General features: G+C 40.0%; 1 protein-coding gene across 8 annotated transcripts in view; it reads left to right on the forward strand.

The window, feature by feature from the left end:
• The window catches only part of PNPLA8 (patatin like phospholipase domain containing 8), a 41,876-nt gene that overhangs the window by 10,464 nt on the left and 5,846 nt on the right, over positions 1-25,566 (forward strand). For 5 of the 8 annotated variants that reach the window (XM_053256051.1, XM_053256047.1, XM_053256048.1 and 2 more), the window contains 4 exons: positions 1,931-2,102; positions 2,796-2,853; positions 6,795-6,989; positions 24,035-24,230. In XM_053256051.1, the coding sequence (XP_053112026.1) occupies positions 1,931-2,102; positions 2,796-2,853; positions 6,795-6,989; positions 24,035-24,230 (621 nt within the window). Of the gene's footprint in view, positions 1-1,930; positions 2,103-2,795; positions 2,854-6,794; positions 6,990-8,821; positions 8,897-14,178; positions 14,284-24,034; positions 24,231-25,566 lie in introns of those variants that run through there. The other 3 variants (XM_053256053.1, XM_053256052.1, XM_053256054.1) reach the window with 3 other exon arrangements.

A 25,566-nucleotide genomic window follows, 5' to 3' on the forward strand; every position in this document is an offset into this window, starting at 1 on the left:
TTTTCAGCCCTTTTTACTCTTGACAAACCTAACCCAATTCCCATTGCCTCAAGATCTCATTATCCACAGTTGTAGTCCAGAACAGAACCCCCACAGATAATGGGGGCCACCTGTGCAGCTATTTCATTTTGGTTTGCTTTGGTTACAAAAAAACGTGCTTTGCTTTCCAACCCCCCTGGTTTCATCTGCAGTTGACACTTGTTTTTCTCTATACACTAGCTCAGGGATTCTCAGCGTTGGGTCCTCCGATGTTATTGGATTTCAACTCCCATAATCCCCAGCCAAAGGCCACTGGGCCTGGGGATTATGGGAGTTGAAGTCCAATAACATCTGGAGACCCAGTGCTGAGAATCCCTGCACTAGCTGATGCTCTGATAACCCTATTGCTTCTTGGTATGCATGACTAAAAGTGGCCTGTCTGTTTTTCCTGGAATGTTTTATTTAATATCTCATATTAATTGTTCACTTGTACATGCCAGAACAGCATGATCTCACAGAAGCAAACCAGAACAAAGAAACGAGGGATGTGCATGAATGTTTGTTCATGCCCTGGTTCAAAGCCGTACTGGATTGGTGGGTCGAGTGCAGGGCACCTTTAAAAGTAAGGACAGCTGTTCCTCACCTGTTCCACTGCTGCGCCCTCCCCCCCATCAGCCTGTGCATTGTGGTGGCAGCATGCATATGACTTCTGTACATTTGCGGAAGTGCGGGCTGATGGGCACAACACCGTAGCAGGAAGTTGCGTAGAGTGGCAATGGAGCTGGTAAGGAGTTGCTGGCCTTACTTCTAAAGGTGCCACTCACTGCCCCTGCAGTGAACTCAACCCATCGAACTAGTTCGGTGTTGAACCATTGTACAACCCGACGTTTGTGAATATCCGAGGTTCGTGCACATCTCTAAAAGGAAAGTAAAACATTTTGCTCACGAGCATGACTATGTCCATTTTGCAAGATTTCTATCCTGCCACACTTCAGTTCTGCAGGATCACAGTGAGGAAATGAGTTGTTTTGTTCTGTAGGTGGTACACTGCACTAGCAGATATCCTCTAGCTTTTGCAATGCTATATTGACCATATTCCTGGTGGTAGTTCTGGTGTACAGCAATTGATCATTTGAGGCTCATTTTATTTCACACTAGGTGGCGCTGTAAATACTTATCAATTGCTTGCTTTTTTCACAGCTTCTAAGTCCTCTTATTTTTTTCTCAACATCTGAAGTTTTCTAGTTATCTGAAAACCTCCCTGAAAAGATGATGTTGCCTAATATCTTAATTTGTTTTTAAATATATAAAAGTAGTATTTGTTAGCACTTAAAATTTTATGGGTGGATCCAAAGAAGTCTGAGAAGAAGCCATTTTACATGATGGCACACTGTTCCATGAACTGTTGCTCAAGCATTTTGTCCAACAGCCCTTATTTGTCCAAAGCCCTAATTGTTGAGTGCCAAGCAATTCCCCCTTGCAAAGCAAGATTCGTAGCAGAGAATTGCTTGCACTGCAGACACTAGGGTTTGCTGTGTTACTTAGAACTGCTTGCATCCCAGTGATTGGGGCTTGCTTTGCTTATACTGTAAGGCATTTAAACTACAAATATATGAAATCAGAAAAATAGCACTTTGTCTTGTACAGATTCAGGCGTATACTTGGATTTCAGTTCATTTGTCTTGTGCCACACTCTTCCAGAAGTAGAAACTGCACTTCTGTGAAGGGAAGTGGCTTTCCATTAACAGATGGATTTATTTGGAGTCAAGCCTATACTTTTACAAGAAACCAAAATTGTTCTGTGGCTTTTTTAAAAAGACAGAAAAGAACTCTCTTTAAAGTCCCTACATAAATGTTCTTTTATCTCTCTGAGCAGTATAATGAGACCAATTAAGTAGTGTTTATCTTGATCATGCCATGTTGTTTCAGATTTATTCCTTTTCCCCCTCAGGTGCTATATTGGCATTTATGTTGGGACTATTCCATTTACCCCTGGATGAGTGTGAAGACCTTTATCTTAAATTAGGAACTGATGTATTTAAGCAAAATGTTATTGTTGGGACAGTTAAAATGGGCTGGAGCCATGCATTTTATGACAGTGAAATCTGGGAGAAGATGCTTAAGTAAGTAAACTTATTTAAATATTTGTTAATTTCCAAAAATGGGCTGCTTTCAATATGCTGCCCAGTATAAATAAATTATGAACTTACCTTCTGCCATTGTGTGCCTTCTACTCTCACACTGCAATAGCTATGCTACAGCATCAAATGGCATTATATTAGCCATTACACTGACAGCAGTGGAAAGCAGACATAGGGGCTTGTATTTTGAGAATCAAGAGTATGGGAACAGTAACTATAATTCTTGAAAGAACTATTTGCATTCAATATGCCAACTTCTTGAACACCTCTTAGCGTTATGGATGCATGGTATTTTCCCCCAAAGCAAATTGGGAGGCTTCTTGATCATATGCCCAGCTCCTGTCCTTCATGGAGGGCAAGTCTCTCAATGGTACTAATCTTGATGGCTATAACCTACCTCCAGGTTCATTGAAATGAGTGCTTAAAAATAACATCATACAAGTGAAAACTTGTATCTTCTTAACTCTCAGTTTGAGTCAATAATTGACTCAGTTTTACACAGTATTAAAACTTAAGAGGTCATGTGTGAACGATCCTGGCTCTGGATCGAACTTCGTAATGTCAGGAAATAGATGTGCAGTTGCTCATCAAGCTACAGATCCAGGGTTCAATTCCTATAAATATCCTGTAAGAACAAGAACAGACAATGTTCAAAAACTGTATTTGTTTGTCTAGAGAAAGAATGGGATCAGATGTTATGATTGAAACAGCAAGAAATCCCAGATGTCCTAAGGTAAGTGTAGTCTTTTTCATTTTTAATATGCTGCAAGCAGGTTAGATTATGAGCATAAATCTTGTAGAGTTTGCAGGACATAAGTTTATATAATTGATTGGCGCATTTACCCCCATTCCCCACAATAATGGTCACTAAGTTCAGTAATTTTATCAAGAGACCATTGTCTGGCTCCTAAATCTTTGGGCTGGCTCCTAGATTGAAAGAAGATCTGTCAATGCCTGAAACAGAGTACCCAGAGTGAGATCCTAGCATGCGCTGATTTGAAATAAAACTTAAAATGAAGATGTGAGTAGGAATCTAATAACCTTCACATAATGAATAATTATTCACAGAATGAAGTAATGTATGTTAACTATCTATAACTACATAGAAACTACATAGATAACTTTTAAAACGTTTTAAAAGTTAAGATCATCCCAAACTAATTTATCCAGTTATAAAAAAACTATGGCCAGAAAAGTATTTTGATAACTTCTGACTCATGTCAATGATCATTCCAAACTGTAGTAGACATTATAAAAAACACTATTATAAGTAGCGTCTTATTTCACTACTAAGAACTTTTCAGTATTGCTGTTACCATATCCATGTAGTACAAATTTACAACACAGTTCCATTTTGCATATGAACGCTGAAGAGAATTCTTTATTTAACTAGCTGGCCTGGGCGCAGAGCATCTGCGCCTCTAGTTCTCCCTCGTTCTTCGCACCCCATTCGCAGCTTTCCTCCCTCCATTGTTTTTTCTCTCTGGCCGGCCGCCTGACCAGCTGATTTTTCTAGCCACCTTCTCTGCCTGCCCATTTGCTGGCCTGTCCATTGGCTTTATGTTGCCTACCACCGGCACCTTCCTCTACCCCTCCTCTTGCTTGTGAACTCTTGCAAGAGCTGCCACACATGGGATTAGCCACGGGTACATCTTAGAGAATAATAGATAGGCAGGCAGGCAGCTGATAAACAATACAGCAGTGATAAAGGTTTTAATGTGTGAGTAATGATTTTGCAAACAAGGACAACTTTGTAAAATAGGATACAAATAAATGTACTCCCACTGCCTTGCTAAGAGTAACAATTTCAGACAATATTAGTCATGTTGTATGCATCACTGTTTAATAGCCTTGAAAATGTCTAGTGTCTATCGGTACATTCACTGTTTACTGTAATCCCTGAAGCATTCTTATTGTTTGTTTCTGAACATTACCAATGTGAATGTGCTTAGTTTGCTTAGGAAATTCATGTTGCAGTGGGAGTTTAAAAGATGTCCTTTTGGGGGCAGGGGCAGAAACAATAAGCATACTTTAAGGATTGCATTTATTGATGAATGTACTTCTAAGTGTGTCGTGTGGAAATAGATTCTGCTTATTTTTCAGCTATAGTGCAGCTTAATTATCATTGTATTCAGTTCTTTCAAATCTTTGAGTTTGCTTGTGAACTTGGGCAGCAGGGTAGTGGGGGGGAATCTCCCACTTCTATGTAAAGTATGGCTGCAGAGAATGTAAGAATTCACACACGACCTGGTGAATAGTTTTGCCACTCTGACATTTGCTTTATAAAAGAAGAAATTCAAAGAACTTCTGTCTGTGGAACAGTTAGAAGACAGTTTTCCATGTTACAGCTTTTGACAACCTGTAGTCTTTTTTTAATGCTTCAAAGACAAACGTCAAATGACCTGTTTAATGCATAAAATATATTTTAATATATTTTACACAATAAAGAGATTTGAAGTTTGTCTTTAAAAAAAGGAACAAAATATGATTTCCCCATATAAAGTACGTAGTTTGAGAATGCACTTTCTGAGTAAAGCCCCTGTTTTCTATGACATGTTGCTTATTACTAATGTTAATGAAACTGCTCTTGGGGTACCACCTCTGACTAACTTTTGGGCTTGTGTGGGGAACCAGCGAATCTTAAAGTGAACAGCTCATTTCAGTATAAATTTGGGCAAAGCTTTGGTCATGGAAATCACTGACAGGAGTTGAAGTCAAATACAATCAGGTTTATTTAGGGTTTAGGGGTACAGTTGATTGGCAAGCAACACAATATTAACTAACAAAGCTAACCAGGCTAATAATATTAATAGTACTAAATTGAAACTCATAAAGAGGTGTTTTGGCTTGAGATGCGGATTAAATCCACTCAAGGCTGACCAGCAAAACTGTCTTAGAGAACAGCTTTAGACTTTAAAGAAAACAGGAATAAATTTTAAGAATAAAAATAGGATTTTAGAGCAGGGATTAGTCTGCCAAATTTCTTTCCATTGGTGTGTTCGAACACTTTGTTGCTCAGAAGGACAAACTGAGAAGCGGGATGTAAGTGCGGGAACCTGTGTGCCGCTCGCAGGTCAGGAACCAAATAAAAGTCCAAAGGGGGTCTGATCTCAGGGGACCAGTCTTTCAATGCAGCCAAGCATGCCACACAGATTGGCAACATGCTTAGCTGAAAGCAGGGCTGATCTGGAAGTAAAAAGCAGGACGAGTACGAGAGTCAAGGCACAGCGACATGGTATAGCTGACACCCAGGCGCACAGAGACTCACTGCTTGGTGGTCTCAAGGACAGAAATAGACAACATCTTGCCTGCGGACCAAATGTTGACCACACTTTTCTGCTGAAAAGGGTGACATCTGCGATAGACAAAAGAATACATTTTGTCCTGTTCAAACTTATGTGGGTGTGCTCTAACAGCATAATAAAGTGAATAGATTTGAGAAACCTGTGCAGGATGGAATGAATGGGTGTATTAGTGCTTATCTAATGGTTAGGAAGGACCTTGATGGGTGCTTGGAATGTGTCAACAAGCACATCTCCTGAGCCTTGAGCCAACCATTAACACTTTTTGTTAGAATGATGAGCCTGTTACCTCTTAGCTGGTCTTCCTGTGATAAACTGGAAGGCAACTCTGATGTATCAACAGAGTGGAGTAGTTGGCTATTCCTGTTTCAGGAATAACTCTTAATTTGTGTCTGCATTAGCATTCTCACCTGATCTTAAACAGAAAGGAGAGCATAAGGGCTAGCCCCTCCCCCCTTTCAGTCGCATGTTAGACTTGACCTGGGGTTACCTTTCCCATGCTACCAGCTAAGTGACTTACCCTTGGGAGTCAGCTTATGTCAGCTAATGGTGAACCCACAGTCCCGTTAGTTCAGAGAGTCCAAAATGGAAACTACAATCTTGTAACTCCAAATCAGTTGTGTAACTCCAAATCAGGTGCTGCAGGGAACTTCCAAAAGGACCATCTTCATAACACTAACCATCTTTATTCTACTCTTCTTGTATGAATTATAAAAGAAATTTTCCACTCTGTGTAGTACTCCCCAAAAAGGAATGGCTTTGTCATTATTTTGTTATTGCATCACAATGATCTCTTCTTCCTTCTGCAGCTCACTCTGCCTCCTGAACGTAGGTCCCTGAGCATCATATTCTTGAGAGGCACAGTAGGCTGCAGAGGGAAGTCAAAATCCCCCTCAACATTTTTCAGTGTGCACAATGAATGTTTGGATGTTGGCCAATATCAAGAAAATCTAATGAAAATTCTGAACCTTGTGTTATGAGTGATTTGCATATGTTGGTCTGAGGAATGTAAACTCTCAAATTCTCCGGCTGGTTCAGTAAGACTTAATTCACATTGATAATCTTAAAATATTTATAGGTATATTAAATGAGGCGTTAGTTGTTGAAAATGGACCTCTGGTCCTATGGTTAATCTCATCTTGCAAAGAAAACAGCCTCATTGAACTAGGCATCTATTATGCAGTAGCGAAAATATCTGATGTTGATTGTTGAGAGAGAAAAATGAATTGTATAAGTTCTAATTTGTTGGTCAGTCATGACTTTTCATATGAAAAATACTTCTAAAGAAGATAAATTGTTCCATTTCTAACCACTGATGTTGTGGGAAATAGTGGATAATTTTTATTTATTTGTTGACTTCCTGTTTTGTTAGGTGGCTGCAATAAGCACCATTGTAAGCAGAGGAACACCACTGAAAGCCTTTGTGTTTAGAAATTACAATCACTTCCCCGGAGTAAAGTCTCACTATCTTGGAGGTTGCCAGTATAAATTGTGGCAAGCTATTAGAGCATCATCTGCTGCACCAGGCTACTTCCAGGAATACGCACTGGGCAGTGATCTTCATCAGGTTAGTTGTAATATTGTCCTTAAAATAATTGGATATTTTGTCAGACAATGACCTGTAGATAAACTGGACTGATTGCAGGAATGAGGTTTTATATATTGAGTGATAATGCTAAATAATGAGCAAAAAAGAGGCTCTGTTCCGAGTGTCGCTGCCAAATGAGATGAGGTGGGTGGCTACAAGGGAGAGGGCCTTTACGGTGGTTGCACCCCATTTATGGAACATGGGAGATTTGCCTGGCACCATCACTTTGTTCTTTTAGACACCAGGTAAAGACCTTTCTTTTTACTCAGGCTTTTAAAGTCAATTTTGAAAATCAAATTTAAAGGTGTTTTTTAAAATGTATGTATTTGGGGGGGGGGGGTGAGAGAGAGATCTGATGCATTTTATGCGTTTTTATTGGATGCTTTAATGTTGTGGTGTTAGCTGCCCAGAGAACAACTTGTTGTGGGGGAGATAACAAAGTTTTCTCATTAATATTTATTTGTTTGTTTTCCAATTTTAATAAAAATTAAACGTGTTCTAAAACTGCACACACACCCCGGTCATGGTAAATTAGAGGGCTATGATTGGCCATGCTTCCCTGCCCTGAATATATGGTATGAAAATTACTTTCATTGTATGACAGATACAACTGTCTAGAGATAAAATAACGTTTTTCCCCACATGCAGAAGCATTAATTGTATTCTGAACATATTACATAAAATAAGCGTAATCCTCTTTAAACGTTTTAATATTTGCAGTATCTGTGAGATTCATGAAAAATTCCTTATTCAGTGTGTTAGTATTTGACACTCTTTGAACTTAATTTTTTCAGATATTAGTTATAGTATGTCTTGCACCTTCAGAACTTTCATTAACTTATCAAAAGTTAATAGAGAGCCAGGATTAAGTCCTGACTGTGTGACATCTTCAAGTTTTAGCTTCAGGTGTGCCATTTTTATTGACACCACAGCAAAGGGGGAAAGGATTAAAGACACATACATATGCACACCAGTGTGCCACAGTTCTGATTCCAATTGTGTCCTCCTGTTTGCAGCTGCTGTTAAATCTAAAAACACTAAGAGATATGGACAACCAATGACTTATTTTATGGCATGTGTAGTTTTGCCCATAGTGTCTTTAGACAGTGATGCCTGGAATCCCTTTGTTCATTAAGAAGAAAACAGCAGGGGAAACTCATGATTTCATGACTGTGGTTCTGTGTTGCACTCAAAGGTCAAAGAAGGTTTTCAAGCATGAGTTGTAATTCTTGAAACTTCTGGATTTCAAGTCTGACATTTCAGCTTTCATAAAGTTGCCCATTTACTTGAGTGCAGTGTATCTATACTGTCATATTTTATCTGACTATGAGAAAATATTAAGGTGTGTTTGAGTCTACAGCTACAACTTTTATTTATCTTACCTTGCTGTCATTACTTATCTTGTTATGACTATTAATGTTCATAACAGGAGATATTCAGCTATATGATGTATGTGTGTCGATTTGAGATGTTGATACAGTACATTTCTTAGTAGCTTTTTAGCTAAATAAGCTGTCAAAGTGATTTTCAAAAGTCACAATATACATTTGTACATTATATAATACAAATTATACATTATTCTTCTGGTTATTTTAACATGTGTTAATGTTACTACCCTTTGGTAGCCTCAGTTTATTGTTTATAAAACAGGAAGGAAACATCTTAGCTTTTCTGGAAGGTAGTAGAACTCAGGAGGCTGCCTGCGTTCTCTCTTACTCCCTTGAGTAGAAAAATAGTTGGGTCTTAAACCAGTCAAGGAGGTTGTGCCTTCGTGGCTCCTCTGGAAATAACTTTAAGTTCTCTTTTATCAGTTCCTGACCTTGGCTTTTTGTGCTGCCACCACAACATTTTAAAGTATGCCAGAGAGAACAGCTAGATACTTTCAGGTTTGTTGAATCTCTCTTTTGTATTTCTGTTTCAACAAGGTCTTCAGTAGAGCTTCAAAGAGCCTTCTGGTTCTGTGAATTGTTTAACCTAGTAATAAAGGTGTTATGCTACTATGATCTCTAGCATAATTCTGCCTTTTTCGAGATATGTTGACAAACTTTAACAGCAGGGCGTCTGCATTGGGGATTGTATGCTGATGCTAATTAAGATTTCCACCGGATCCAAGAGTCCTTTGATACATGGCATTAAAAATTCATTGTCTTTGGTTTTTCCTCTTGCCTAATGAACCAGTTTATTAAGTATACTAGGTCTTTGATGTGTGACAGTATTCAGAGAGGAGACTTAAGGCTGTTTCAAATGTTGATCATGTCTACAAGTAAAACACTTTCATGTAAGGAAAATACATGAAAATCGCATGATGTTCTATATCTCCTTTCATTATTTTGCATACTAGTAGAAGAAATATATGAAGCAATGATAGGTTTTTAGAAAAGTTATAAGGCAATACAAATTTTAGGTACCCACGTTGATCCATAAGAAATTTCAAAGCTGTATTGCAGTTACAACATTATTAGGACGAGGGGTGTACATGAACCAGTCTGCAGCAAACCAGGCCAGTTTGACAGTTCGATCACAATCCAAATCGGCCTCCAAGTAAGAGGGCACCTTTAAAAGTAGGTGCTTACTGATCAGGTGGCGGCGCAGTTCTGGCCTCCGCAGATGCACAGAGGCCATTTGTGTGACCACACAAATGTGTATGGTCATGTAAATGGCCTCCATGCATCTGACAAGGCCAGAATTCCATTGCCAGAGGATCAGTAAGCAACTACTTTTAAAGGTGTCCTCTTGCTGCTACCCCCTTCAGCCACCCTTAAAGGCAGGTTTCCCTTTTACAAGCATAGCCCCCCGTACTGTTGAACCGTTTTGAGCTGATTCGATCAAACAGACAGGCTGGTCGGTTTAACTGAACTGGTTTGTGGAAAGGCAGTTCAGATCAAATTTGGTCCTAATTGAAAGTGAACCACAAAAATTGGTTCATGCACACCTGTAATTTGGACCAACCAAAATGACAAAATAATGGGCATCTAGCATTCACCAGGCCTAGCTCTCTGTTCCTTTTTGTTCTTTAACTATTCAAACTGTTTAAGGGTTTTTAAGAACTCAAAAGCTAACTCACCATAATATTGTCTCATTTTTATTGGTGCTAGGAATGGAACTCGAGCTTGGAACAGAATGCAGATGCCCACAATGTTCTGACATAACAAGCTCAGAACATTTTGAGTGTTGCGAGCACCATTATGGAGATGGGTTTTTCCATTGCTATCTGGTTTTGTCATTGGCTTCCAGCTGGCTTGCAATCTCCTTGCTTCTTGGATGGCTTGCTATCATACAGATCAACTTGATTTGTATGATAACAAACCAACTAAGAAACAAGGAGACTGCAAGCAAGGAGATCGCAAGTCAAATAGAAGCCAGTGCCAGAACCAGTCAGAAGGGGAAAACACGTCTCCTAAATGGCGCTCAGAACGTTTGAAATGTTCTGACTAGGAATGAGGCTGTTCCGTTATGAGCTCAAAACAGGCCCTTCATTTGAAGGGTGCTCTGTTTCTAGTTTGAAACACTCAAAATGGCCAGTTTTGGGTTGGAACATTTCAAGCTCGAAACATTCTGCACATCCCTATAATTTGTTACATGTTTTCTAGCTTTAAGCAGCATGTCTAACCCACAATAACCCTCTCTGGTGCAAGCAGGAATCTTTTTCAGCCCTATCTTGGAAATGCCAGGGAGGGAACTTGGAACTTTGTGCATGCAAGCATACAGGTACTATTCCCAGAGCAGCCCACTCCCCTAAGTGGTCTTCCATTCAAATGCAAACCAGGGCAGACCCTGCTTAACAAAGGAGGCAATTCATGCTTGCTATCACATGACCAGGTCTCTATGTTATCTCAAAGATTTCAGGTCTGTGTTGCAAGCACCTTGTCAAGCACAGAAGAAGCATTAGAGTGCTGGACTAGGACCGGGGAGACCCGAGTTCAAATCCCCATTCAGCCATGATACTTGCTGGGTGACTCTGGGCCAGTCACTTCTCTCTCAGCGTAACCTACTTCACAGGGTTGTTGTGAGGAGAAATATGTAGTACACCGCACTGGGTACCTTGGAGGAAGAGCGGGATATAAAATGTAAATAATAATAAAATAATTAATGCCAAACTCTCCAGGTTAGACGTTTCTTTGGTTCTTCTTTTCTTAATCTCTGAAATAAGCAATGGTCTGATTTCAAGAACAGCTTGAGTGGCTTTCTCTTAAACAAGCAGGGTAGTGGAACCGTACTGCCCTGCTCCAGTTTTCGTTCAAAAACACTTTTTCCCTGAACCTGTACTTAAACATTTGACTGACACAATAGGAATTGGGCACTTTGTGGTACAATAAAAGACTGAGGATGAGCCAGCAGCTTTCTCTTCTCTTTTTCACATTTGTTGTTTGTTATGTTCAATACAAAGAAATCCAGGGAACTGGTGTCATGTAGCATAAAGTGAAGCTAGTGTGCTATTAGTAGAAATTAATCTGTAATCCTGTGCCAGGATACTATCCAAGCTGGTGATTATCTCTCTGATATCTACAACTCTGACAAGCAGGAATGGAAGTCTCTGTGCTTAAATCATTTTTATTTCATAATAGCAGTAGCTTTCTAATATTAGGAAGGGCCTGAGTATGATTTTTATTTTCCTCATGGGAGAACTTCTTTTAGAAAAAACACTAAGAGTATTTTAATTACACCACTAAATGAATTGCATTGTCACTTACCTTGGATCTTAAACTTCAAATATTTAATTTCAAATGGGGGAAAAATATAGTTAGGCAGAAGACTTCCAGTGGAAACCTGAAGAGTGGCTTATGTGTATGGGGAAAGTAATATTAAAGGGATGAACACTTAAATTTGGTCCGGTTCAGATTTTACATAGTGAATAAGGTTGCCATTGACACCACCCTGTGCTTCCTAGTAAACACCAGGATATGTGAAGAAGAAATGCATGTGTATAAATACCCTGGGGCATGTGGTGAAAACACATTGGGTAGTTTGCTCCCAGGCATATGTCTGCTGGGTATTTATAGATATGGACCTCCCTTTTTATGTTCTGGGAAACATTTGGTTGACTAGGGGCAAATTTGTCTGCCATGTAAAATTGTAACTTGGTAGGAGAAAATATCAGGGTTTTTTGTTACTAATTGACAAGATTAAATGTACATTACCTTGAAAGTCTATTTTTAAAATGGAAAAAAATAGTATTTGTATCTTCTACTGAGGATAAGAAGAGGGTAAAAAAACCCAAATATTTATTTCATAAAGTTCCCTTCAAACACTTGGAGCTTGTGTCCAGCATATATACAATTAAATATATTTGGCTTGTTTTCCTTCTCTTGAAGTTGTAAATATATTTTGCATCATATCTGAGAGTAAAAAACAATTTCTTACGTCTTCAAGTTCTTTCACATAGCATTCTTAGGTATCATATTCCCAAGCAACAATGATGGGATCACTGTGCCACAAATATAGGATAATTTTTTTTACACATCTTGTGCTTTGTTAAGCTCTGATGAGGCATTTGTAGCATGTCATGTAGGCTTGGGTGTGTTAAAATTGATGGAGGCATTGGTTTTAGAGGGTGGGACCCCTCTTATTTGTGGTATGGAGCTCAAGGTGCTGAATTTCATTTCATTTTGTCATTTGGTAGTAACTGAACTTAGGGTGTGTATGAGTGCTGGAACTGCACAAGAGTGCTTTCTCCTAGGAATCTGTCCCATGCCTGCTGCCATGGTGTTAAATTCCAGCATTGGGAATTGGCAGGGAATAGAACACTGTATGCTAAGGGCAGCTGTGGAATGTGGATTGTCAGCTGCCAACCCAGACAGAGCACTGGTACCCTTAAGACCTCTCTCTGGGGCTTGTACTGCAGTGGTCCAGCAATACTCTCTGGTTGCTATTAGTCTGTTGTGACTAGAGATACAATTCTGCCTGCCATGGAAACAGAGTGGGGTGACTTGAAGACCTTAAAAGTACCACACCTATGATCTTACAACACAGGCTGTTCTCGCAAGCAGCTAAGCCAAGGCTTGACTGCCCATGGGAACCCGCGGAAGCTGACCACCTCTCAGTGGCTAACCCCCCAAAGAAGCCCGCCTCTTAAACAAGGTTAAGGGAGCAAGCACTCTCTTAACCATGTTGCCCTGACCATCTGTCATCACCAACTGCTTTTGGCACTGCAACATTGATGGGTGATTGCCTGTCACTGGGGGGAGCCCCACAATGCACCGTGCATTCGCGCAGTGCATTGTGGGATTCTCAGAGGCCAGGACGATGCATCTTAGACTCTGAGAGATTGGCCCTGCTCCGCACTGCATTTAGCAGGGCTGATGGTGTGGCAGCGTGGAACGCACTCCTACCAAACTTCCGAGGATTGTCTGGTGGGGGAAGGCAATGTTTGGGAAGCCTTCCCCCCTCTCCCCGCCTGGTTGTGAAGCAAGAGCCTGTCAACGATTAGAAAAGATGGTCATCTTCCGTTATTGAACTTATCCCTCCAGAAATTTAAAGAAAGTGTAAAGAACTTCTAAACTGCTCAGTCTTCCCCCTTCACATCAAACCAACTAAAATGGGCTTCTTTGCTCTCAAATTATAGTACTTTGTATTATGGTATGGTCTTTGTTTTCCGTTATTGTAATTCAAGTCTTTAATTTTGCTCCAAAGGTGCTTCAGTAAGATCCATTACTATATAGTAAGTAAGATATAGATAGTAAGATTCCATAAAGAATTAAAAAATAAATTATTTTATTTTATTTTATTTTATTTTATTTTATTTTATTTTATTTTATTTTATTTATTTTATTTGTACACCGCCCTTCCAAAATGGCTCAGGGTGGTTGAAATCCAAGTGAAATCCAACTCACGTATATTAGATGAGTGGTAAACCACACAGCTGTTGTTGAACAACATAGTTGAACAGCATACTGGGCTTCAGTCTTCTCGGTGTTAAAATGAAAATCCAGAACTTGCTGATCTTATTGAAAAATGTTGCATGTCTAATGTGCAAAAACAATGTGTACTTAAAGCTTAATTATCACTTTCTTTCCTTAACTGTTACTCTACCCTGTATTTAATAATTCACAAATATGCACTTGGAAGAAAAAAAAACACAAGTTCTGATATTCAAAATGGTCAGGAAACAGTATTTTACAAATCACACTATAGTATGTAACATTAAACAATATAACGCATTGTCTTTCAGATTTAAAATGAGAAAAATTCTGTAAGGAGAAAAGTCCATTCAAAATCTCTTCTGTCGTAATATTCTTCTGCTAGTTCAGTGTCTCCTCTTTTTCACAAATACAATGAAGGTAAACAACAGAGCCAAGTCTGTGAAAATGAACTAGAAATGCAAAGCATGTCTGCACAGGCATTGAGGTGAAATGGTTGCTATGGAGCCAGCAAACTCCAAGTACTGGAACTGGCTTTTCTAAATCGCATCTTTCAGTACCATGGTACTTGGTTCACATAACTTCACAGGCGGGGGGGAGTGTCATGTACAGTATGACAACTGTTGAAATTTTACTTCTGCCTTAAAATTGCACAGTAGAATTTAAATGTGTAGTACTGTTTAAAGTAAGTAGCTTACCAAATTTCAAAGCAATCCTAATTACTAGCCTCATGTTAGGTTGGTAGGAGTGTATTCTGCTTTTATTCTTGACAAAAATGTACCAATGGCCACTGTAGCAATGCAAAACATTCTGGTAGCTGCAAAGCATTCTGAAGTGTGCTACTGCTTGTTCTGTGCGTTGAGATTAAGGAAGAATAAAAATCACTATTCTGGGCAGATGATCTCAATGTAATTTTAAAGGAAAAAGCTAATAATTCCCAACAACATTTTTTTAAAAATAGTGTCATAGTAAACCAGGTATATTTAACTTTGCTAACTGTAATTTTCTCCTTCCCCCCCCCTACACTGAAGGCTAGGGAGGTCTGCAGAATTGTGAGGAAAAGGTGTACACATAAACTTCCAGAGGAGTGCCCATGTTTATCCACTTCCTGGTGAAGTGGGTCCTAATCCACACAAGCATTTGCTACAATAAATCTATTAGTTTTTAAGGTGCCCCATTATGCTGTATTTTCTTTCAAGAAGCAATCAACCAGAAATGCTAGCAAATCCTTTCTTTTAAAGGGTTGATTCCAGTGGGGCTTATGTTTAAGGAAGGCTTCTCTCTCTCCCTCACCCCACTGTCATATGTAGCTTTTGAATAAGGTATATAAAATGCACATTCATTAAATAAAAGGTTGAGCTTGCAAAGTATAATCAAGGCAGAGTTAGAAATGGTAGTGTTCTGCCCTGTGACATTTCCTTCCTAATTCCTTTTTAAAATGAGTCCCTTTTTAAAACAAGTAGTATAGATAAATTCCTTTGTCAGCTGCTTGTCTGATGCTTAGAAGTTCTAATCTAAACCTAAGCAGATACTTTTAATACTAGAAAGAGCCTGGAGATCAGAGCTCTGTGTTGTGATTGTAAGCGCTGTCAAAAAAGAAAAATTCCCTTTTCTTTTTGTAGAAGCATTTAAATTTGAATCTAATTTACAGCCAACAGTAGTATAGCAAAGATTAAATCTTTAAATGTTGCCAGTGTACTGATGGCAACAGCAGGGCAAGGGATCAGTGTAAGAATGCAAAAGTACAAAGAAAGACAGAGCTGGCTCATGTATATTTGGGGAGTAGTGAAGAGACAAACTTGCGGCTGGAGTAAGAATAAACAGGGAGCAAAGAGAAGACAAAATAGAGGGCAAGGAAAGGCAACATGAGAACTGAAGAGAGAATAAATGAAATGGAGTGCTTGTCAGTTTTGGCCCGTCGCCACATGGTTCAGTAAAATCCAAGGCTTGTGCATACACTTCATATGGATGTTAACAGATCACTCATCTGTAAAGAGGGCATACATCATAGTAGCTTTTGCTCTTAATGTTTCTGCATGTTCACAGATCCAAGGACATGATGTTTGAAACTACGCATTGCACTGCTCGAGATTAGTCACTTTTGTGAAATTTAAAGTTCAGCTTTAGCAATCCAAAGCTTAAACCAATGTTCTGTTTACATTTAATAAAATTATATTGTTATGTTATACTCTATAGTAAAGAAAACAGATACATCATTTAGTGAACAAACGTTTGTGGAGCAGTATGCCCGAAACTGAGCTTTGTTGAACTCTAATTTGTCCTCCTTCCTAAAGTTAGTCACCTGCCTTTCTGTTTGTAGAAAATTTCCAGTTAACTAAACTAATATGAAAGTTGAGTAGACTTTAAGCTGTGAAATTAGGGTCATCTTGGCAAAATTTCCAGCCAAAGTACTATAGTTAAGTGATAAAAATTCTAAGCACTGTAGAAAGGGCTGGGGTGGACAAGAGAGGATTCTGCCAGAATGACTTCCAGTTGAATAACGGTAGAAGAAAGATTAAAAGCAAGCAAGTTATTAAGTTCAGATATGTTTGCTGTTTAGAATAGCCAGTGCTGAAATATGTTCTGGAAAGGTGAACCCAGTTCCATCTAGACTACAGAGGGAGCTTTTCCCTTTCCTTCACTCAGCTGCCAGGAGTAAGATGCAGAATTCTAATTTGAAATTAATTTGAACTTGAAAGAGCATAACTTTGCCTGGATCATGCCCATAGGCTACTATTGTGATCAGGGGTGTACCAAGGTTGGAGTGGGCCCAGAGACAAAATTTTAAAATGGGCCCTTTGCTGCCCTACTCTTCTTCTCCTGGCCCCATGTCTGCTGCGGAAGAATATTAAGGACATGTGTAATGTACAGGTGAAACTCGAAAAATTAGAATATCGTGCAAAAGTTCATTAATTTCAGTAATGTAAATTAAAAGGTGAAACTGATATATGAGATAGACGCATTACATGCAAAGCGAGATAAGTCAAGTCTTAATTTGTTATAATTGTGATGATCATGGCGTACAGCTCATGAGAACCCCAAATCCACAATCCCAGAAAATTAGAACATGAAACCAATAAAACAAGGATTGTAAATAGAACAATATCAGACCTCTGAAAAGTATAAGCATGCATATGTATTCAGTACTTGGTTTGGGCCCCTTTTGCAGCAATTACTGCCTCAATGCGGCGTGGCATGGATGCTATCAGCCTGTGGCACTGCTGAGGTGTTATGGAAGACCAGGATGCTTCAATAGCGGCCTTCAGCTCTTCTGCATTGTTTGGTCTCATGTCTCTCATCCTTCTCTTGGCAATGCCCCATAGATTCTCTATGGGGTTCAGGTCAGGCGAGTTTGCTGGCCAGTCAAGCACAGTAATCCCATGGTCATTGAACCAGGTTTTGGTACTTTTGGCAGTGTGGGCAGGTGCCAAGTCCTGCTGGAAAATGAAGTCAGCATCCCCATATAGCTCGTCTGCGGAAGAAAGCATGAAGTGCTCCAAAATCTCCTGATAGACGGCTGCGTTGACCCTGGACTTAATGAAGCACAGTGGACCAACACCAGCAGATGACATGGCTCCCCAAATCAACACAGACTGTGGAAACTTCACACTGGACTTCAAGCATCTTGCATTGTGTGCCTCTCCATTCTTCATCCACACTCTGGGTCCTTGGTTTCCAAGTGAGATGCAAAAGTTGCTCTCATCAGAAAAGAGGACTTTGGACCACTGAGCAACAGACCAGTTCTTTTTTTCTTGAGCCCAGGTAAGACGCTTCTGACGTTGTTTGTTGTTCAGGAGTGGCTTGACAAGAGGAATACGACATTTGAAGCCCATGTCCAGGATCCGTCTGTATGTGGTGGCTCTTGATGCACTAACTCCAGCCTCAGTCCACTCCTTGTGAAAGTCCCCAACACTTTTGAATGGCCTTTTCCTGACAATCCTCTCCAGGCTGCGGTCATCCCTGCTGCTTGTGCACCTTTTTCTTCCACACTTTTCCCTTCCACATAACGTTCTATTAATGTGCTTTGATACAGCACTTTGGGAACATCCAACTTCTTTTGCAATTACCTTTTGAGGCTTTCCCTCCTTATGGAGGGTGTCAGTGATGGTTTTCTGCACAACTGTCAAGTCAGCAGTCTTTCCCATGATTGTGATTCCTAATGAACCAGACTGAGAGACCATTTAAAGGCTCAGGAACCCTTTGCAGGTGTTATGGATTGATTAGCTGATTGGAGTGGGACACCTGGAGCCTAGACTGTTGAACCTTTTCACAATATTCTAATTTTCTGGGATTGTGGATTTGGGGTTCTCATGAGCTGTACGCCATGATCATCACAATTATAACAAATTAAGGCTTGACTTATCTCGCTTTGCATGTAATGCATCTATCTCATATATGAGTTTCACCTTTTAATTTGCATTACTGAAATTAATGAACTTTTGCACGGTATTCTAATTTTTCGAGTTTCACCTGTAGTTTAGCAGAGGACAGGAGACTACAGTTACAAGGTGTATATATCAGAACCAAATAATACAACATTATCATCTTTGTGAAGTACAAGGAGGCAATTCATGCTTGCTACCACAAAACCAGCTCTCCTCTCCTTCTATGGGTTCCGAAGGAAGCTTCTGTTCCAAGATTAACAATTTTTGTCAGGGCTGTAGCATGGTGGGATTTAAAGCAACAACAATATTTTTCATTTGGAAATGGCAGGTGAAGGGATATCCAGGCAAACCACAGTTTAAAATTAGCAAACAACCTAGGATGCTAGGCTAGCTCCACTCTTCCCCAACCCTCAAGTATTGTGAGCCAATCTGGGAGCCAGGAACATTTTTTTGAGAATTTGTTTGGTTGAAAAACAATTGAATACTGGCTTAATCCGTGCAGAGCATCTGTGCACTAGTACTTGATTGCTCCCCTCAGCCCCTGCCACAGCCCTCCTCATCTCAGAGATCTCTCCACCCTCACCTGAACCACACTCCTGCTCCTCCTGCTCCATCCCGTTGCTTCCATCCCCCTCACCCCTCTTGGTTACTCCTCTATCCCTTTAATCCATCCCCCTCACCCCTCTTGCTTGCTGCTGCAGCGTTACTGGTGCCTATTGGCCCAAACTGCAGCTCCCTATCTCCAGAGACCTCCCCACCCTCACCCCACCTCTGCTCCTCCCCACAGGAGCAGCAGCAGCGATTGACCGGGCCCTTCATTGCTGCTGCCACCGCCATGTCCACTTGTTCCCCTTAGGCTGCTGACAGGCACAGCCCTGCCCCTTGCCTGCCTGCCTCCTTCTACGAATGGCCTTGGTAGCCCCAAACAGCAGCAGTGGTTGACTGGGCCCTTCATTGCTGCTGCTGCTGCTGCCGCCACCATGGCTGCTCATTCCCCTCAGGCTACTGACAGGCTCGGACCCGTCCCTCACCCTTCCTTCTTTCTCTCTTTCCTTCCCTTCTTTTTCTCTCTTTCTCTCTCTACTTGCTCTTACCCTCTGTCTTTCTTCTCCCCTCTCTCCCCATTCCTGAGTTAACAGATCTTGTTTCCTCATCTAATTCACACAGTGGCAGCCTCCTTCTCTTGGAGGAGCTCTTTCCTCCCTCACGACCCCTCTCTTCGCAGACCCCTGCCCACTATCCTTCTATTTTGTGTGTGTGTGTGTGTGTGTGTATTCATTCCTCTCCTCTACTATCAAGAACAGCTTCTGACCAGAAACAGTTGCATTCCAACTGCCCTTAACCAACAGAGGCTCCTCCTCCCTATCTGCATATGGATTCCCCACTGCCCAATCACTGTGCCACTGGCTCCTCCTCCCTATCTGCATATGGAATTCTCACTGCCCAATCACCATGGTGCTTCTGCTCTCACAGGCTCCTCCCTATCTGCATATGGAATCTCCATTGCCCAGTCAGGTGCTTCTGCTCGTGAACTCTCATGAGAGCTGCCACACACAGGATTAGCCACAGGTAGGCCTTAGAGAATTATATATATACATATTTTCAACAACCACCATCAACCAACCAACCAACCAATAAACTCCCTGCCGCCACCCCCTCTTTCTTTTCCACAGAGAGGAAAACTACTCATTGCAAGTTCTGAGGGGAAGATTACATGGGTCATCAGGACTTAAAGGGAAGAACCCAATCACTTAAAATCATCATTCTTTAAAAGTTACAAATAGCTCAGCCACAAACAAGGGCTCAGGGAGGGGGACACACAGACACATAAAGGAAGGCTTTCAATTGGGGAAATAAAATCTCTCCCTCTCTCACAAACACACACTCACACCTCACTCACTCACTCCATAAATGTGGGAAGCAGGGGGGAAACTAAATCACACACAAAAAGATAAGGGTTGACTTTGCTTTCCACTTGAACAGCTAGCTCCCAGCTGAACTCTGTGCTAACTCAGTTGCCGAGCAGGGGAGGTGCTCAAGATGAGAAAAACCAATCAGAGAAAGTTCCTGCTGCTGAGGAAAGACAGGGCTGCTTTAAGTCTTTCATTTCTCTGCTGCAGCAGCCTCTCTCCTTCTGACTGACAAAAGAGAAATTGGGAGTCACAGAGAACCTACTTGGGGGCGGGGGCTGCAGCTCAGCTTGGGGGAAGGGAGAAACTTTTGGACTGGCAAGGCCCACTATTGCCCACACTCCTGGCTATGGGACTGGAGAGAGGGCAAGGACTGGCCTTGGGGAGGGGGCCCTCAGAGACTGTGGGCCAGGAGACATTTGTCTCCCTTTGTCTTATTACTGGTACACCCTTGATTGTGATACTAGTTGCATGGAGAGGAGAGGAGAGCTGGTCTTGTGGTAGCAAGCATGACTTGTCCCCATAGCTAAGTAGGGTCTGCCCTGGTCGCTTATGAATGGGAGACTTGATGTGTAAGTACTGCAAGATATTCCCCTCAGGAGATGAAGCCGCTCTGGGAAGAGCAGAAGGTTTCAAGTTCCCTCCCTGGCTTCTCCAAGATAGGGCTGAGAGAGATTCCTGCCTGCAACCTTGGAGAAGCCGCTGCCAGTCTGTGAAGACAATACTGAGCTAGATAGACCAAGGGTCTGACTCAGTATATGGCAGTTTCCTATGTTCCTATGGTCTCTTCCTCACATAATCTAGGTCACAAACCCATTGTATTTACAATAGAAGTTTCTAGACCCAGAGTTGATGCTGTCAATATTTACTACCTTGATAATGAAAATAATAGAGTTTTAGACTTAAATCAGTAGACTCATTCATAGCTCAACACAGTATTTACTGTGTGTTCTTGGAGTGAAATCTGATTTTAGCCAGAATTTAAAAATAATGTGCACTGAGAGACTACTGTTGTCCTTGCTTCTGCTGAAGGCAAAATATACTGACTGGTCCAGAAAGAGTTCAAAAAGCTTTTGTAGATCATACTGAAAGCTCAGTCAAAGGATTTTCTCATCTGGCCAGTGATCCACATCACTACTCTATCTACTGCAGCTGTGGTAAAAAAGAGTTCCTGTTTTTAATGATGATTTACTTCACTGTCGTTGGAATAATACATTAAGCATTGATGTTATTTCAGTAGTCATGTGTTGTGATGAATATATTTTAGAACAGGGCTTTTAAAATTACTATTGTATCTCCTAGTCTCTTAGAAGAACTATTGTGAAAATAAGCTTTACATGCATCTGGAAAATGAAGTTGGTTTTGCATATCAAGGACTCCAAGAAAGAAATGAAGTCCAAATGCCAGAATTGGTTCATAGAACACAGTGTCTGCAGCTGTCTGGAGATTTTATTCTTCATATGCCAGTTGATACCCAGTTTTGACCTTCTGAGCAGTGTTCCTAACATTCTGACATAGTACATAATTTAGAAACACACTCTTTGAAATGTAATTTACAGGGGAAAGTGGTCTCCTAAATCTTATTTACCTCGTAGTGAAGTAGGTACTGATTAGTTCAGCAAAAAATACATTGTGTGTGTTTTAACCTCTGGAATAATGTTACTATAAGAAGAAGTTTCTTTCTCTTTACCATGTATTGTAGTTAATACTATTTACTAATCCCCTGATTATTTGGTTTGTACAACATCAACATTTCACTGGGCTATTTACATTATTATGATATGCAGTAAGTTGTTATGATTTGCAGTAATAATTATTATTGGACTTCTCTCACCTTGTAAGGACATAGTTGTATACTTCATGGACCTTGAAATGTTCATGCACTTTTCATGTAACTATTTTGCATTAGCCCCATGTGCTGCCTTCCACTGATCAACTTTGATGTAGATGTTCTCTTGTTTCTGTCTCAGCCACGTGTATGCCTGGATTCTGCTGGCTTAATTATTTAGACTAGAGCATGTACTGAGTCTTGGCAAATGACAGTTTGATAATTGATGTTTTGTAGGAGGAAATGTCAGTCTAGGTGATAAACTGTTAACAGGAGCGCCTTAACCCTTTTGCAACTGAGAAGTGAAAGCGTTGTTTGTTATCTGGACTGCAGAGACTGCAGGTGAAATGTTAAGGCATGTTTTATATAGTGGAGAGAGAAGTCTTATGTGACTAAACCTTTTAATTCCTGACTTCCATAAATATTGTAAGATTACATATGACCAGAATAGCAACCTTTATAGCTTCACAATGAGTTCTATTTGCAATGTCTAACCTTTAGTTAGGAATATATCAGTAACGAATAATTGGTTTGTAGCTCTGATTATGCTGTAGCCATGTCGGAAATGAGCCACTCTGTAGGATTACAATCATAATCTAGGATTAAGGTGCAGCATCTTTTTGCTAATAAAGGAACACAACTGTGGTTGCAGCATGGTTGAATGGTGTGTGTGTGTGTGTTGTGTGTGTGTGTGTGTGTGTGTGTGTGTGTGTGTGTGTGTGTGTGTGTACACACCCCAAAACTGTATAGAATTTAGGAAAAACCATTTTATCCCTGATATTGAAATACTTGTCACATTGTCCAGTGAAACATTTATATTTTATATTGCAAACTTCTGAAAAATAGAATCTTGTTAGGGGAAAAGTTCTACAGGTCTTACAATCAAGTTACATTTTTATAATTTAATTGCAAGACCTGTGGAGCCTTTTCCCAAACAGGAAAGTATATTAACAAGTTATCAACCCATATTTTTTATTTTATATCTGCAGTTTAAACTGAGTTTCTGCAGTGGTTTATATGAGAGATCAATTTTTTCTATCTTTATCCTACAGAATTTTGTCTTTTAAATAAAGGATGTCATGCAGCTTATGTTTCATTTTGCATAGGACCTAAGGATGTCATGCAGCTTCTGTTTCATTTTGCATAGTATCTAAGACATTTCATTCTGCATAGGATCTGTAAGTGGGGTGGAATACAATTTTTCTTTCTGGCAGTAGCTCTACCTGAGCTACTGTAGGTGAGAGCTCTAAACCCTCAGGGTGGGGCTTCTGGGATGTCACAGGGAGCTGCCACCAATATTCAAATGAAGTATTTCATCTTATATTTGAATGAAGTCTTTGTAAGTTGCTACAACTGATCCTTTATGATGGCTTATAGCAAATCTTCAGCCACCTAATGGTGCATTGGGGAAATGACTTGACTAGCAAGTCAGAGGTTGCCGCTGGTATGTTTCCCAGACTATGAGAAACACCTATATCGGGCAGCAGCAATATAGGAAGATGCTGAAAGGCATCATCTCATACTGTGCGGGAGGTGGCAATAGTAAACCCCTTCTGAATTCTACCGAAGAAAACCACAGGGCTCTGTGGTTGCTAGGAGTCGATACCAACTCGATGGCACACTTTACCTTTGTAACGAATCCTCACTTATACATCTTGTTGAACAGCTAAACAAGTGTTAACTGGTTGCAGTGCTGCTTTTGTTTAGATCAGAAATACAGTCACACAGCACCCCGGGCAGTGTCACTAGTTAAATTCAGCAAATACAGTACTATAACAATACTTTATAGGTAAAATGACTTTTATTTTTGGCTCCCACTTGGAATGTTGAGTCATGTCTTGGGTAAGCAGATGGGATATTTTTATAGCTTCCCTGCATTGTATTGCAGTAAATCAAATTTACTTTGACACCAATAGAGAGTGAATAAAAATTGAACACTGGATGTGTGATTTAAGAGGGTTGTTTAATTTGCGTCCTGTAATATTTTAGCCAAGTACCTGTGAAGAAGGATGTCTCAATATCTTGCTTTATGTTTAATTTGCAGGATGGGGGACTGCTTTTAAATAACCCTACAGCTTTAGCAGTGCATGAGTGCAAGTGTCTTTGGCCAAATGTGCCACTACAGTGTGTAATATCCCTAGGAACCGGCCGATATGAGAGTGAAGGGAAAACCAATGTCACCTATACAAGTCTGAAAGCGAAACTGACTAATGTCATCAGCAGTGCCACTGATACTGAAGGTTTGTACTAGTGATTAATGTCTTGTTCTGTAGTCACCATTTGTAACTCTTTGAGGGTATTAGCTTAAAGTTTTGCATGATTATAAACAGTATGGCAGATATTATATTGAGATAAACATGAAAATATATTTAAATAAAGGTGGTAATATTGACATAAAAGCATATTCTGTTTTTATCAAGGCCATGTTTCATAACCTTTGTTAAAATTGGGGTTATTTTGTGAATTTCCTGTATCAAAATGAAGCTTTGGGTTTAGTTCAAATACAAACCAGCATTAAAATATTTATCTATAAGGCTGTGTGTAAATCAAAAATACATTGTTTCAATTCATATGATTAAAAATACATGCATTTATGATACATTTAAAATGTTTTCCTTTGTGTTTGACTGATATATTGGGTTAGATACTTGGTGAATAAAGACTGGACTGGCGTCTGATGATAAAGCTTTCTAGATATGCATTTAAATTAACTGCCTGAGACTGTACCTTGATTATGTTGCTATTAAGCTCACTCTCGACTGATGACTATATCACAGCTGAAAAGTGTGGCCATAATGCTGATGAAGGGTTGAAAATGCAAAGCTCTAGACTCAAAGGTTATCTGCCTCAAATTTCAGGAAGAATGCTGGGATAAGCATTATCATAATCAAGGAAGGATTTTTAAGAGTTTGGCATGGTGGTAATAAATGAGCAGAATAAGGGGAGATACTTTTGCCCATATTTCACTTCATTGTTTGGCAGTGTAAAAGTAAGCATTTGATCCAAGTCATCTCTACTATCTGTTCAGTTATTTATTTAAGGGCTTGTTTGATTTATCCAGTAGCTCAACTATAGTTGAGCTATTGGATAAATCAAACAAGTAACACTGAAACTTCTTGGGGGTCGATATCAAACTTGCCAACAAATTTGGGTTTTCATAGTTCACACATTCATATTCATTCTCTCTTTCTCAGCTATGGAGCTGAGCCAAAGGCTTCATAGAAGAGGTGGGTTTTAGGAGAAAGTTTAAAGAAATTAGAGCACTGTGGACAGAAGTTCCAGGCATCTGAGACAGCAGGTGTTAAAGGGTAGACTCATTTGAAGGAGTAAAAAACAACACCACACATTGCTTCTTTATCCCCTCAGCTAAATATCTGATTATTTTCTACCTTGGATACTGCAGGCAGAAATACTGATTATTTTTATTTCTGGCATTATTTTGTCTACTATTACTTAGTCCTCTATTATTCAGACCTCCAACATGCAAATCACTCACTTATCTAGTTTTTAGAAATGAAAGTAGAAGAAACCCTACTTAAATTCCTCCTTTGATTTCCCTATCGCCTTCCAAATCTC

Source organism: Hemicordylus capensis, chromosome 5, assembly GCF_027244095.1.
Source record: "Hemicordylus capensis ecotype Gifberg chromosome 5, rHemCap1.1.pri, whole genome shotgun sequence".
NCBI lineage: Eukaryota > Metazoa > Chordata > Lepidosauria > Squamata > Cordylidae > Hemicordylus > Hemicordylus capensis.